Here is a 13,799-nt window from a genome sequence, read left to right as displayed (position 1 = left end):
AAGACACAGTTGCTTCCATCTGCATTCATAGAGCTCAGTGAAATACATAGCACATAGTAGGTATTTCATAGAGCTCAGTGGAATACATAGCACATAGTAGGTATTTCATATATCTCTGCACAGATGGATCAGTGAATATTCCATATTAGTGACTTTTCTAAATTCTTCTTGGAAAAGCTAACTTTGTTCTTCTCACTTAAAATTCAGTTAGATGACTAGACACTAAACCCTGAAATATTAAGACTGGGGTGCTAATTCCTGGCAGGTTTCACTCTTTGCCTTGCCCTTTTGGTGGTTTATATTTCAACAGGATTATGTCTTTGACTCCTACAGTCAATGAAAATCCAGACGCAATTTTCTGATCTTCTTTTTGAGGGCAGGAAGGTAGGATGGTGAACACAGGAGAGGTTACAAGGTGCTACAGGTCTGGGCTTTGTATTGTCTTTCGATTTTTTTCCCCTTCAACTTTACGCACATGTTACAGAACACTGAATTTCTTAATAAAAAGGATGGATTTTCTGAGATGTAGCAAGAATTTGAAAAAGAGGCGTGAATGGGAAAGACTATCAATGCTCTGAGTTCTCTAAACTGCAATGGGCATGCCTTTCTTCTAAACCTTGGTGCTAAAATGTGGCAGAGTCCTGTCCCTCCCTGTACCTTTCATGGAGTTTCTCTGTAACCATTTCAATGTTTAAAAAACTACCTGCAAGCAGTGAACAGCTCAGGAAATACACCTTTGTCAGTCATCACTATACATGCAGTATTATCTGTTTCTTTTGTATTAATATTCAAAAGTCAGAGACTATCTCTTACACAGTTTTCAATCTCCCTCATAGTCTGGCTCGGGTTAAGCAAAAAATGCTGTGTGTAAATTTTTTAGGGTTGGAAAACAACTTCTATCTTTTGTTTTGTTTTGTTTTTGTGTGTTTTTTGTTGTTGTTTGTTGTTGTTGTTGTTGTTGTTGTTGCTGCTGCTGCTGCTGTTGCTGCTGCTGCTGCTGCTGAGGTATGGAATGCAGGTGCAAAGACAGATGCTGCTGCAGCCATCCTAGATTAAGAGTAGAACTCACACCTCACAGAGTTGGGTATCTGAAGAAGTAGCCAATACTGGGTAAGCAGCTATATAACACCAGCTCCAAATATTCGTCCCATATGGAGTTCCACACGAAGGAAAAGTTATTTCTGAAATCTCCCACTATTTTTTAATTTCCCTCTCTCATAGTCAAATCTAATCCCAACTAAATATGAAGAACATGTGTACAGTGAGTGTCGCTTACACTACCCATCCCCTCTTCCAGGTGTATCTGCATCCCCAAGGTTTCTCAGGCTTTCGCTCACTCGTCTTGCTCATTTCACAGTTCAGTTTCAAAGCTCTGCCCCTCTCTTTGCTGAAAGGTCCTTTGTTATTTTGCTCTATGTTAAGTCTCTGCTCTTCTCCTCTGTGTCTTTCTTTGCAATAAAGGAATCTCTTCTAGCAAGGAATGCATTGCCAACATGTGACCCCAGGCCCAAGAGTGGGTTGGCTCAAAACTGTGCAAATACTCACTTTGAGTACTCTGTTCTGGTTGGGGAATGTGCTGTGAGATAGTGTTAGCATGTAGTAGGTGCCAAGTTGCACACTTTCATATATGATCTCATTTCATCTTTACAATAACTTCGTGATATAGATGTTCCCATTCCCAAGGTACATATTCAAACCCTGAAGTTCATGGAGATTTAAGTACTTGCTTAAATTTTCAGAACAAGCCATTGCCAGATATGAACCACATCTGTCTCTCTGACTCTATAATGAATGGATTTCCCAGCACATCTTGTATCTCCGGTGTGTGTTTAAATGGCTTAAGAGGTACAAGCTTAAAATTTGTGAAAACCAGTCATCATGTTCTTTACCACAGAAGATAGTGCAGCCTCTGTAAAATGTACACTTAGAGAACATTGAAGACAAGACTTGCTGTGACTTGCTTTCACAGGCTTCTATGTTGGTTCACCCAGGACTTGAAGAAATACCAAGCCTTTCAGGATCTTAGCAGGCTTGGTGTTTGTGCTGCAAGCTCAGATGCTATGGTCCTGGGAAAACATTCATATTTGGAGCAACTTAACTGCTTAGGATACCTTCTGAGAATCCAAGAAGAAAGCCCTCTTCTCTGTTTATAGTCTCCTTCTGTGTCAGGTCAATGACTGGTGGAGAGCTGAGGTCAGGGCAAAGAAGACCCATTGCAAACATGAATATACCACCCAATTTTAAGTGTAATGACAGCATGCTGTATAAATAAAATCTTAAAATTATGGCATAACTAGTGTCTAAGGATGGTAAAGCTAGAACGACACACAGACTGGTTTTCTACTGGCTTAGGTGCTATATATTTAATGAGGAAAAAGCCATGTTATAGCTAGTCCAATGGCTAGAGACCCAGAGATAGCACTGAACTTCAAGACTAGGGGACAGATCTTCTCCTCCGCCCTGTCCCTTCCTCCTTCTCCTCTTCTTCATCCTTGTTAAAGGCACATTCTTGGATCTGCTGGTCCAGCTCAGTGAAGTTCTGCTCTGAGTCTGAGCTGCTGTCTGCACAGTAGTCGATTTCCTCCATGCAAGGTGGCTCGTCATTTACTTCAGAGGTTCTACTGTTGTTGCTGCTGTTGCTGCTGCTGCTACTACTGCACCTGTAGTTTATCTCCCCCAGCAAAGAGAAGAATGAGAGAGCAGAGGAGGGAAAAGAATATAGGGAAAGGGAAATAGACACAGGGTGGTAGAGAATGGAAGGAGGAGGGAAAAGAAAAGTTAGCCAGAAGGAGAAAACTTCCAATAAGTAACAGTAAGGCAGCCAATCCCCGTTTTGAGATTTGCTGTAATTTATTCTTTGAAAATTTCTCACTACCCTGTTCAACTCCTCCAAGACACCCTGCTAAACCACATACACCTCTTAACTCTGTATTTTATTTCTTAATAACCCACTAAGACCAATTAGTGCTGCCTGTATATGCTAGGATTTGGGATTCTCCCTGGAGCAATGGGGAATGTAAGAGAGACCATAGTCCCCACAAAAGCTGACTCTTCCTCTCACCACAGCCATCAACTTCCAGAAGAACCTCAAGAAAGGTGGGGGAATCATGAGCTCCTTTCTCCTCCATACTGTGAGTTCAAGACTCATCCTTCCCTTTAGTGGTTTTCACTGGTTTTCACACTCAAACCCTTTTATCTTCCATTCCTCTCTTGAGAGTTAGTAGGACGCCATTCGAACCTTAGATTCCTCTCTTTCTCTGCTAACTAAATCGGCACTTCTTTTCAATGATTAAATCTCCATCTAAAGGATGTAGAGAGCATGGCATATGCAGCACACTCAACACAGGTTAAGCTTCCTGTGATCACAACCAGAAGTTTGTCACTGAATATCTGAGAATGCTATTATATACTCTCCCAGGACAGCGTGGGATTGGATCAAAGTAGAGAGAAGTCCAAGACATAATAGTCTCCAATCTACCACCTCACACTGTGGGTCTCACAGAGCTCTCCTGCATTATGATGAATAGTTTATTGGAAACAGAAATTAACCCAGATTGAAATTAATAAATGAGTATGCAGGAAAGCAACATTCTGTTTTTTTCTGTGCTTATACTCCTCCATATCCCCCTCTCTCTAATTTATTAAAACTGAAGGGTCAACAGTGGCTGAACAGCAAGAGACAAGAGAGAGTGGTTGCAATGGACTAAAGGCTGACTGCATATTGTGAACAGAGGGAATTTCCTCCCAAGGAGCCATATATCTCCCTCATTTGCATGAGATACCTGAAGACTTTCTAATCACTCCCTACTTAGGACTTAACCAATTAGGATTAGCAGCATGCCGGGTTTCTACTTTGTGATTTATAGAAGGCAAGTACTTCATAAATCAGGCAGTGCTGTTCATCCACCTGCTTCTCCATAAACAATGGAAATGGGTAATCAGAGGCACGGTTACACATTAGCTCCAGAAATGAATCAGGCCAGCTTCTTAATTGTTTACTGATGGACAGCAGCTCCCCAGTGCTCTCCGCATGCTCTGTTCCATAAACTGAAAGTCTGTTGAGTTGCAAATGGAGAACAGGGGAGAGAAATACAAACCTTGTTTGCACAGTCCCATGACATTAAACGGCCATTATATTTTACAGACTGAATTGTGAGTAATAAAGTCATTGAATAAAGGAAAGTAAAAGCTACCTAGCGGTAGATAGACTGACTTTATTCAGCAAGAATCCTGAGTGTCTGAAACTCTCCTGTTACCTTGGTGCAGTCCAAGATCAAGAGCCTGATTTCAAATCCTGACCATGGGACTTGGAGAAAGCCCTAATCTCATAAAAAGAACTCAGTAGATGAGTTGAATTCTGGACACAGATATTGTATGTTCTTGAGAAAGAGTATCAGTTAACAAATATCAATTCCATTTCTCGGCCATGGATATTAAGAAGATACTAAAACATAGAATAAAAGAAAAGTATGCATTTAAATATGTTGCTCCCCACCACACTACCGCAATAATTGTTGCAGATAAATGGGTGCTGCTAGGAATCTCTCTAGAATGTTTGTCATTTTCAATTTTAGTACCTTGCAGCAACTCTCCATTGCTCCTAAATGGAATATGAATATCAACAGGTTTAGTGGAAAGAACTTTCAAACAGGGTTCATTTCAGGAGTAAACATGGTCAGTTTACTCTCAAAAGCCCTGTTCTAGTGGAAGAGTCTGCTCCAGGCAATCACAAACTTGTGGCCTTCCACCAGAGCCTAGTTGATAAATTGTTCATGCTGTGATCCTCCACATACCTCAGACTTGAAGTCTCGCCAATGTTTTACTCAATCAAGCAATTCCTTATATTTATAATCTTCTAAAGTCTCAAAATCCAAGCAATTAAAACATGTTTTCATTAAGGCATCCATCTTAACTTTTACAAGGAGACCATTTTGATAAAATTTTCCTTTACTGAAAAATTCCTCTCTAAGTATTTATCTCTGACAGTTGCTAAATTTGTATTAGATGAGGACTGAACTATTTAATTGTGATTAAAATTGAGTTCCTACCTTGACAAACTCATATTTACCTTTTTCTACAGAATATATAATAGAATGTACAAGAATTCAGCAAAACAAAAGACTGCCAAGCTGAAAATGTATGTGAGAGATACTTTGAAAACCCTTGTTGCAAACAATTCTATTTAGTTATTTCCTTAAATTGCTTTTTGAAAATTTCTGGTCTCTAAAATTTTGTAGATATGATATATGACACAATTATTATATCACTGGTTATTAATGACATGAAAACAGATAGTTTTCTGTGTAATGATATGTACAATTTAAACATTCCGAAGTAGCAGCTATTATAGAAAAATACATCTGCACAGTGAATGTAAACTCTATAAAGGTAATAAGATAACATGAAGCAGTGTACTTTCTTAAACAGTCTCCTGGTGCCTTTCTCATACACACAGAAACAAATGTGTATGGCTGACTTTGCTAGAGTAACCATTTTTTCTCCACACATAGCCCATAACAGCTAGATGTAGATTTCGAAGACAAGCCACAGCAACTTCTTTCGCCCACACTTACATAGGTAAACAAACTAAGGAGGATGATTTAAGGGCAAGAAAATCATATGTTAAAAAGCATGTAAAACGAACGTGAATGAAAATCAGTTAGACACAGAGAAAGTTCTATCAAGAGAAAAATATGGAGCAGTGAATGCTTAAAACCCAACACAGTGTGGTACATCATACTTTGAATCACAGTAGTTAAAAGACTGAGGCAGGAGGGTTGCCATGAGTTCTAGACAACTTTGAGTTGTACAGTGAAAACAAGCCTACATTAAAACAAAACAAAATAAAACATAGAGGTCAAAAGGAGAGGGATAAGAGTGTAGAGGATTGGGGGCTTGATGGATAAGTAACCAAGAAGGGGGATATCATTTGAAATATAAATGAATAAAATGATTAATTATAAAAAATTCAACCAGTACAGATGTGGATGTTCACATTCAACCATTGGACTGAGCATTTATTTCATCATTTCTATTCTACTGGAAGTCTTGGTGAGGAATGTACGAGAAGAATAAAAAATATATGCACAGGTAAATCAGAAAAATAAACTGTACTTTTGGGAATGTGTCAAAAATAATCAAAGCTCCAAAACCTCCAACTGTGAGGCAAGAAGAATGTGGACATGCAAAACTCAGCTGCATTTCTACACAGTAACAGATTGCTATCATAGCCATAATTTATTCATAATGACTAGACAAAAATGAAGTACCTGGGTATTCATCTAACAAAGCAGATGCCAGAGTTACATACCCTAGAAACAGCCTTAGGGAGCTGATCACACAAAGGAAAGATGTTAAAATGAGTGGACAAAGCAGAAATGGCTTCAAGAACTCAGTGTAGTAAAGACTGAAAACTGAGATCACTCTAGGATTATGATTTACATGGAAAGGAAAATGAACATGAAATAGCTCAGATGATTTTGAAAACAAGACTAAAGTGGGAATGGTCACTACATCATTTTTTCAGTCAATGTTTTAAGATAGGAAGTCATATACAAGGGTAGCACTGGACTTAGTATGTGGTGACTTGAATTCATACTCGTCCAACAGACCCCCCTCCCTCCCAACCATCCTCCAGGGTGCTAGAATCATAGCTATAAGCTATCACACCAGGAGGATGTGGTGCTATAGAGCAGATATGGAGTGTTGTGTATTTTCTGCAAGTGCTGTACCAAGTGAGTTATAACCCCAGCCTACCATTCCATTTCTAGGTATATGGAGTGACTGTGCTCAAGCCAGTTCAGAATTGGAAGAGTGACAGACAAGACCAATAGAGGGCAGAGAACACAGATGGAGATGCACATGAATAAAGCCCATTGATTGCAATTTTACAAAAATGAAAGTTAGTGAATAGATGAAAATTGCCCGTTTTAAAGCAACTGAATGCCTCTCAACAAAATGTAAATACAATCTTCCATAAACTTTAGATTTTATACAAATTTAATTCAGAATGGATTTTAGGTTCAAATGTAAAATCCAAAGCTGCATAGTTTTCAGAGCATAAATATCTAGAAAACAGTAAATGAGATGAGTCTAGACAAAGAATTCTTAGAAATGACATAAAATATGATCTGTAAGAGAAAAACAACTGATAAATTGTACTTCATCAGAAATAAAACGTTATTGTGTAAGAGCTCATTAAGAAGATGAAAAATACAATCTAATTAAAGTAAGAAATTATTCAGAACACACATGTAATAAAGAAGTCACATTTAGAATTCGTAAGGGCTCTCAAAATGATTATAAAAATGTATTTATGAAATATGGATGTCATAAGATATTCATCAATAGCCATCATTAGGAAAAGACTATGATAAAATGAAAATTAAGATTATTAAGAGAAAAATTAAAAATAGCCATAATATGAAATAGCAAAGAGGATATCAACTAGACTCATAAAATATTGCTAGTAAGAATGTGCAGCCATTCTTGAAAAAAAATTTTAAGTTTTCTTAAACACTGGAAGCATTTTCTATATGAAGAAAAATGTGTAGTCGTGGGCAATCAATCAAGTTAAGTAAGTAGTTATATTTATACAAGTTGCTCTTGGCAATTTTATTGAGTGTTGTTGTTTTATTTTCCATAACTATAATTCCTTTAATTCCTTTGTAACTGATGAGGTGGGGAAGGTGATTTCTTTCTTTCCTTCCCTCCTTCCATTAGTTTTTGTTGTTGTTGTTGTTGTTCTTTTTTGTTTGCTTGCTTTTTGGGGGGGGGGTATTGTGTGTGTGTGTGTGTGTTTTGTTTTATGTTTTTTCTTAAAGAATTTGCTTTTTTTACATAACTCAGTTAGGGTTTCTATTACTGTAACAAACCACCAAGACAAAAGATCAATTTGGGGAGGAAAGGGCTTATATGGCTTATATTTCTACACCATAGTCCATCATTGAAGGAAGCCAGGAAAGGCCTCCACAGAGGGCAGGAACCTGAAGTCTGTAGCTGATGCAGAGGCCATGGAGGGATGCTGCTTACTGGCTTGCTCCTTATGCCTTGTTCAGTCTGCTTCTCTCTCTCTCTCTCTCTCTCTCTCTCTCTCTCTCTCTCTCTCTCTCTCTCTCTCTCTCTCCCCTTTATCCAAAATACTTTGGACAGTATAAAGCTTAAAGGCTAATAAGGTCATTGAAAATCCTTTATGGTACTGGTAAAGGAGGTGAACCAAATATAAGATGTAGTTTGCTACTCACAAATGTTGGAATATGTCAATAACTCATGCATTTGAAAATATTCTAGTTCTCTCAGCCTCCACCAGAATAGAATCAAAAGAAAATCTAAAATACAGAAAATATTCAATATCTGCTGAACAACACCTCAGCTCTGTATGTAAATTTTCAAACCAATCTTGGTAATTTAGGGATGGCTAAGTGCTACCACCTGCTGAAGGCTCTTCCACTGTTTCAGAATGGGAGGATGGCTTCTTGCAGTCAGTCAGCTCAGCAGAAAGAGCCAAATCTTGCTTGAAATTATTCCTTTCAGCACTGCATTCAGAGCCCTTATTAGTGGATTCCACTTAAATAACTAATAATAGTAGCACAAATCATCATTGATAGCAGCTAAATAGTGATCAGTTGCTAAATTACACATAACGCTAAGTAAGGGATCGAGCTACTCAAAGAACTTACCTGAAAATTTCCAGCTCAGTTTTCTAATATTTAAGGGGAAAAATCGTATTATAAGCATTTTCCCTGGAACTAGTGTTTCTGGAAGATATTAAATATCTGGAGTTTCAACTCTCTTATGTATTAAAAAAAAGCAAGGGATTTGCATATAACCTATGCATATATTTCCATATACTTTAAATCATCTCATAATTACTTATAATTAATATCATGTAGATGATATGTAAATGGTTGTTGCAGTGTGTTTTACAGAGAATAATGACAAGGGAAAAAAAACCTGTGCTTAGTACCTATGCAATATAATGTACTTTTACACAGATTCTGGTTGAAAGCAGGACCAACAGTTTTATTTACCATGAAGAAATATGGTAAGGGTTAGGTAAGGCAATGTCTTTAAAGCATCATGTGAAGTTTTTAAATGAGTAGAGAAGAATGGACAACAACCGGAACAAAACTAAACCAAAGAAAGCCTTTAGTGTTTCCATGCTTTCCTGGTAGAGACCATAGTTATATCAGTTTTCAACTTGGCCTTTTAACACTAAGATTCTATCAAAATTAACATGTTAACATCACTCATATTATATTGTGATGTATAATTAATTCTTTCCTATCCTGACAGGAAAGCCCTCTCTTCAGCCTTTAGAAAACATGGTGCCATCTGTCTTTCATGTCCTTCTCCTCTCTCCCCTGACTCCTATCAATAGCAATCCAATTTAGCCCACAAAATTCAACTCATAAAGCATTTGATGGCTTGATCATTCATGTCATTCCTTTCTCTGTCTCCGTCTCACCCTCCGTCTCCCTCTCCCTCTAACCCTCCCACTCTCCTCTCCCTCCCTCCCCCTGCCCTCCCCCACTTCTCCTCTCTCTCTCTCTCTCTCTCTCTCTCTCTCTCTCTCTCTCTCTCACACACACACACACACACACATACACACATACACACACACACAAACATCCTGAGTTTTGGACTCTCATATAAAATCTGCAGGTCTGTTTGTTTATTTTTTCCTTCCCTTTCTATTATTTTTTTAATTAGATATATTTCTTTACTTACATTTCTAAGGTTATTCCCTTTCTCCGGTTCCTGTCCATAAGCTCCCCAACCCCTCCCTCTCCCCCATATGGGTGTTACCCCCACTCACCTCCCTTAGTGCTCTCCCCCTGGACATTGCCCTTCACTGGGGGTCCAACCCTGGCAGGATCAAGGGCTTCCCCTTCCACTGGTGTCCCAACAAGGCTATTCTCTGCTACATATGCAGTTGCAGCCCTGGGTCAGTCCATGTATAGTCTTTCGGTAGTTGTTTAGTTCCTGGGAGCTCTGGTTGGTTGGCAATGTTGTTCTTATGGGGTTGCAAGTCTTAAGCAGTTTTCTTCCTAACACTGGCCAGAGGATAACTGAAGACAGAGAAAACAGTTCACAGCCTGCTTCTCTGATGTAGGCTTTTCACCCTGAGCAACAGGTCATTTTTTACCTAAGTAAGGATTCTTCCCTTACTTTGCAAGGAAGGGTCTCTACCCATTAGCCGACAACAGCACTCCTGACTCATTTACCCTTACTAACAACCCTAAATTACATCCAATGTTGCCAAACGCTCTCTGTCTGAGCAACACACTTCTGGATGAGAATCATTGTTTTAAGTGCTAAGATGTAAGAAAGCTTGGCAGTAGGGGTGTGACAAAGGGAATCATACTTTTGGAAGAATTTTGTGTGAAACAAAGGTAGAAGGATTAAAGACGACCTTGATTAGATACTGCATTGCTAGAGGAAAAAATACCTAAGGATAAAATTTTGATCCCCTCAAAGACGAAGGAAACATCAATCACGGTGAAGAGACAATCAGTGAAGTTGTCAATTTCCTACGATTAAACCGGACGTTTAATTCAATCAAAATACCAATGGCCACCACCATATGTAATAGAATAATTATGAAACATCACAGCAATCAAATTAAATTCAACCTCAATAGTCACTTGTCAAAGCAACAATAGTAATTTTCTCCTGAGTATTCAATTTCATAAAAATTGTCAAATAAAACGAGGGTAGTTAATGCTGATCAGACAGTTTTGTAGGTAGGTAAAGGTTTTTGCATCCAATCTGACAACCACAGCCAGATCCCTATAACCAACAGGTATGGGAGAATTGACACAATCTATCCTTTGTTCCTCACATGTGAACTTTGCACACACACAAAAAAACACATTTCATAACTGTTTTTAAAACACAGAATACTTAAATGTATAAGAATCATAACTATTATTTCAAATGCGATGATCATGTTTTTATAAACAATTAAAAGAGCATTTTAGAACAACAAAAGACAACTTAGATCACTATACACATTTGGGTGAGTATGGGTGGATAATATTGATATTTGAACATTGAATAGTTAAGACAATTTTAAAAGAAAAGATTTTATTCATAGTAAGCCTATGTGTGTGTGTGTGTGTGTGTGTGTGTATATAAACATATGTATTGTGTGTGTGTGTGTGTGTGTGTGTGTGTGTGTGTGTGTTTGATTTAGTGGCCCTGCAGCACTTGTCCATGTGATGGCATGGGTTGGAAGAGATGCCCTTACCCCCACCTTGTTCCTCAGCACCTACAGCAAGCAGGTGAGCTGACCACAGGATCATGAACGTTGCAGAGCGTTTTTAGCCTGTCACCTGCTGCAGACCTTAAGAGACCTAATAGACCTGGCCCAGGTGGCTTGGTTGCAGGTAAGCTGGCCCAGAGGGCATGAGACCTGATGATCTGGCTCTCATCCCTTGCCTGCTGTGGCATTGGATAAGTTAGCCAGGAAAATGCTGGAGAACTTGCCCTAGTGGTGTGGCCGAAGAGCATGGATACCACCCAGGCCCAGATCTAAGGCTTTGAGTTGGTCCACCACACCTACCCCTTCAATGAACTGGTAGAATTTAGGAGGCTCTGGTCATACAGATCCAAAACTGCAGGATCTCCAATACACACAGCAACCACAGGATATTTGAGAGGAGTCCCAGTGAGGATCTAGTATTGATAGTGCAGCAAAAGCCAGAGGACTTGAATCAGACCAATGACTCATTGCAATAAATATTGCAAGCAGAGACATGTGGGAGAAAGGGCATACTGTGGGACATACAGACTCCACAATGGATTTCTTTTATTTTTTTCAGAGTAGGTTATAAGGACAGAGGGTGGGTATGAGAGGACAAGGAAATGAGTTGGGTTGGGGTACAAGATGTGGATTTTACAAAGAATCCATAAAAAGTTAAATAACAGAAAAAGTAAATATTATATTTGAAAAGTTGGTTGAAATGTATACAATCATAAGAATTTGTGAGGTTGACATAGATCTAGGAAGCCAGATATGAGAATGTGTTTCAGAGAAATGTGTTTTGTGTACTAAGGGGTCCGTTCAGAACGAATGTGTGGACAAAAGCTTCTGGTTTCAGTTAGAGGTAAATTATGTCTTCTGTTTCCATGCATAAACTCTCCATAAATAGTAAAAAGAAAGTACATGAACTATTTCAATGCCATTAGCAAACAGTAAGGAAATACCTTACTGTCAAAGCATGAACAGTTCCAAAATACATAAAAATGTGAGTAATCAGAGGTGAGACCAAGAACACACACATATTTCCCTAGTTATCTGGTATACTAAACTGCTATGAAAGACAGTAGCTGTCAGTCCAGGTTCCATTGCTGTAAAAAGATACCATGACCACAGCAACACTTAAAAAAATTCATTAGGATGGCTTATGGTTGAAAGATTAATCCATTACTGTCATGGTTGGAAGCATGGTGGCCCACTGGCAGACATGAGGCTGTAGGAGGAACTTCAGAGTTCTACATCCAGATCCACAGGTAGCAGAAAGGAAGAGACACTGGGCCTGGATTGAACATTTGAAACATCAAACTCCACCTCCATTGACACACTTCACCCAATAAAGCTGTGCCTACTCTAACAAGTCTGTGCCTCCTAATGCCATTACCTAAGCATTCAAATACATGAGTCTATGGGGGTCATCGCTACTCAAACCATCACAGTAGCATATTGTTGGGATTGACCAGGAGGATTTTATTAGGAATTCTAACTCCTTGTCTATGATTCAGGGACTAGAAGGAGTAACAAGCATACTGATAAAGCTATAATTTACTGTTGTATCACAGGTATATGATGGGATATAAGAAAGGCAAAGTTGGAATGTTTTTGCCTCAGAAACAAATTAACCAGAAAGTGGATATTAGCCAAAAAAAAAAAAAAAGAAAGAAAAAGAAAAAAAGCTCAGAATATCCATCATGTAACTCACTGATCATATAAAACCCAAGAATAAGGAAGGCCAAAGTGTGAATGCTTCAGTCCTACTCAGAAGGGTAAGAAAATAATCTCTGGAGATAAAAGGAGGAAGGGATCTGGGAAGGAGAGACCACAAGGAGGGGAAAGGGAGCAGGATCAAGTATGGGGGAAAATGAGAGAGAAATCCGAAGGTTCAGGAGAATGAATAGAAATATGCAGCAGTGTAGGGTGAGGATAGGGCAAATTAGGGATGTAAGAGGTTTCCAGGACACATTGGGGGTGACATTAGCTGAAATGCCCAACAGTGGGAAGAGGGAAGCTGAAGAGACCATCTCCAGTAGATAGACATGGCCCCTGTTGAAGGATGAGGCCACCCACCCATCTCAAAAATTTTGGTACAGAATTGTTCCTGTATAAGGAAATACAAAGACAAAAATGGAGCAGAGACTTAAGGAAAAGGCAGCCAGAGACCACCTCAACTTGGGATCCATCCCATGCCCAGGCACCAAATCCTAACACTCTTGCTGATGCCACGTGCTTGTAGACAGGAATGGCTGTGTTCTGAGATGCTTTGTCAGAACCTGACTGAAACAGATGCAGACACTTACAGCCAATCTTTGGACTGAGCCTGGAAACCACTCTGGAGGAAATAGGGGAAGAACTGAAGGAGCTGAAGGGGATTGCAACACTGTAAGAAGAACAACAGTATCAACTAACCGGACTCCTCAGACCTCCCAGGGACTAAACTACTAACCAAAGAGCATATATAAGCTGGTCTATGACTCATGTTACATATCATCAGAGCCTCTGTTACATCATCATCTGGCCTCAATGGGAGGGGGTGTACTTT

The 13,799-nt window shown here is 39.1% G+C and overlaps 1 protein-coding gene across 2 annotated transcripts in view; it reads right to left on the bottom strand.

Annotated features, from left to right (window-relative positions):
* Positions 1-2,342: 2,342 nt before the first annotated feature.
* Positions 2,343-13,799, bottom strand: part of Agbl1 (AGBL carboxypeptidase 1) — an 893,368-nt gene continuing 881,911 nt past the window's right edge. For both annotated transcript variants that reach the window (NM_001432252.1, NM_001432253.1), the window contains 1 exon segment: positions 2,343-2,660. In NM_001432252.1, coding sequence (NP_001419181.1) covers positions 2,435-2,660 — 226 coding nt within the window. In that variant the 3' untranslated portion in view covers positions 2,343-2,434.

The sequence above is a fragment of the Rattus norvegicus genome, chromosome 1, assembly GCF_021556685.1.
Source record: "Rattus norvegicus strain SHRSP/BbbUtx chromosome 1, alternate assembly SHRSP_T2T, whole genome shotgun sequence".
NCBI lineage: Eukaryota > Metazoa > Chordata > Mammalia > Rodentia > Muridae > Rattus > Rattus norvegicus.
This window is presented reverse-complemented; position numbering and strand designations above follow the sequence as displayed.